The sequence below is a fragment of the Octopus bimaculoides genome, chromosome 11 (genome assembly GCF_001194135.2).
Source record: "Octopus bimaculoides isolate UCB-OBI-ISO-001 chromosome 11, ASM119413v2, whole genome shotgun sequence".
NCBI classification, from domain to species: domain Eukaryota; kingdom Metazoa; phylum Mollusca; class Cephalopoda; order Octopoda; family Octopodidae; genus Octopus; species Octopus bimaculoides.
This window is the reverse complement of record NC_068991.1, coordinates 29,112,093-29,113,701: the sequence shown is the minus strand read 5'-3', so window position 1 is coordinate 29,113,701 and position 1,609 is coordinate 29,112,093. Positions and strand designations below refer to the sequence as shown.

At 34.9% G+C, this 1,609-nt stretch overlaps 1 protein-coding gene across 1 annotated transcript in view; it reads right to left on the bottom strand.

Moving 5' to 3' along the window:
• Positions 1-746, bottom strand: part of LOC106880970 (organic cation transporter-like protein) — a gene marked incomplete at its 3' end in the record, with an annotated part of 125,098 nt that extends 124,352 nt beyond the window's left edge. Inside the window, exon 1 of the mRNA XM_052971757.1 lies at positions 224-746. Coding sequence (XP_052827717.1) covers positions 224-365 — 142 coding nt within the window. The remainder of the gene's footprint in view (positions 1-223) is intronic.
• Positions 747-1,609: the final 863 nt, after the last annotated feature.

Genomic DNA, 1,609 nt, shown 5'->3' with positions numbered 1-1,609 from the left:
TGCAAAACCCAATATTAAATATATTATTATAAAAACACAAAAGGAAGTCCATGGATGGAACATCATTGAGCATACTTGGAAAAGGCTGAATCGTGGCAAAACAAGAACAACTCTGCTATCAGCTGCCTCAACCACAAATTGCCATCCTTCTTGGACAAAATATTTCTGACATCAAAATTAAAAGCTAAATTTAAATAAACAAGACTTATAAATCACTACTTACCCAGGAAGACCATTTGTAGCAATGAAAAACTTTCCACCACCGTAGGCCACGATATTAGAAATGTTTGAAGAATTTGAAATTTACCAAATTGTTTCAAATCAATACAGAGACCATCAAGATCATATTCCTTTTTCTGTGACATCTTTGATCTAAAATTTTTTTATCAAAGTTTTTTCAGCATGCGTGTATATATATATATAGTTTCGGATATTGCTATACAGCGCTGATCACAATCCGATTCGTTGTGTTTTAGTTTTCAAATGATACCACTATTTTAGCTTGGCAGGCTGGCCAACATTTCGCCTGAATGGAGCACCAATCTGTCACAAAGTTTCCATTTTACAGCTGTGCGGCTGAGTGAACTGGAGCAACGTGAAATGAAGTGTTTTGCTGACGAACACAAGTCACTGCCGGTTTGGAAATCTAAAATATGATCTTATAAGCGTGGGTGTGACGTCCTAACCACTAAGTCACGTAACTTCATTCACCAAATACATTCACAATTTAGATATACATGGTTAAGATATGTGTATTCACATCAAGGTCCGGTTTCAGCCAGCCTTTCATTATCACACATCGACCCAGATAAGACAGCAAATTATGCAAATAAATTATGATAATAGCAGGCTTCTAAATTTGGGACAACGACAGTAAGTTTGAGGGGAAAGGGAAGTCGATTACATTAAGTATTTAATTTTTACTTCATACACCCCAAAATGATGAAAGGCAAAGTCGACTTCGGCAGCATTTGAACATAAAGAGTCGGAAGAAATATCACTAAGCATTTTGGTTAGTCAAAGTGCTAACAATTCTGTCTAATAATAATAATAATAATAATAATAATAATAATAATAATAATAATAATAATAATAATAATAATAATAATAATGATAATAATAAAAACCAACAACCCTTGCTGCTATAAGCGCAAGGCCTGAATTTTGGTGGTTGGGGTAGTGGGGCAGGATAGTCGTTTACATCAACCCCAGTAGTCAACAGACACTTATGTTATCGACCCCAAAGGATGAAAGGTAAATTTGTTCTCGGCGATATTTGAACTCAGAACGTTAAGTCGAAAGAGATACCGTTAAGCACTTTGTCTCGCCACCTTATATAATGATGATAACGGAATTTGAATCCAGAACGTAGCGGCTGACGAAATATCGCAAAGCATTTCGTCCGGCGTGCTAACGATTCTGCCAGCTCACCACCTTAATAATAATAATAATAATAATAATAATAATAATAATAATAATAATAATAATAATAATAATAATAATACGATCTACAAAGCCTTTACTGCAATAATATCACAGAGAGTGAGTAAACACCTGGAAAATAACAACCTGTTTCCAGAAGAGCAGAAGGGATGCTGCAAGGGCTCAT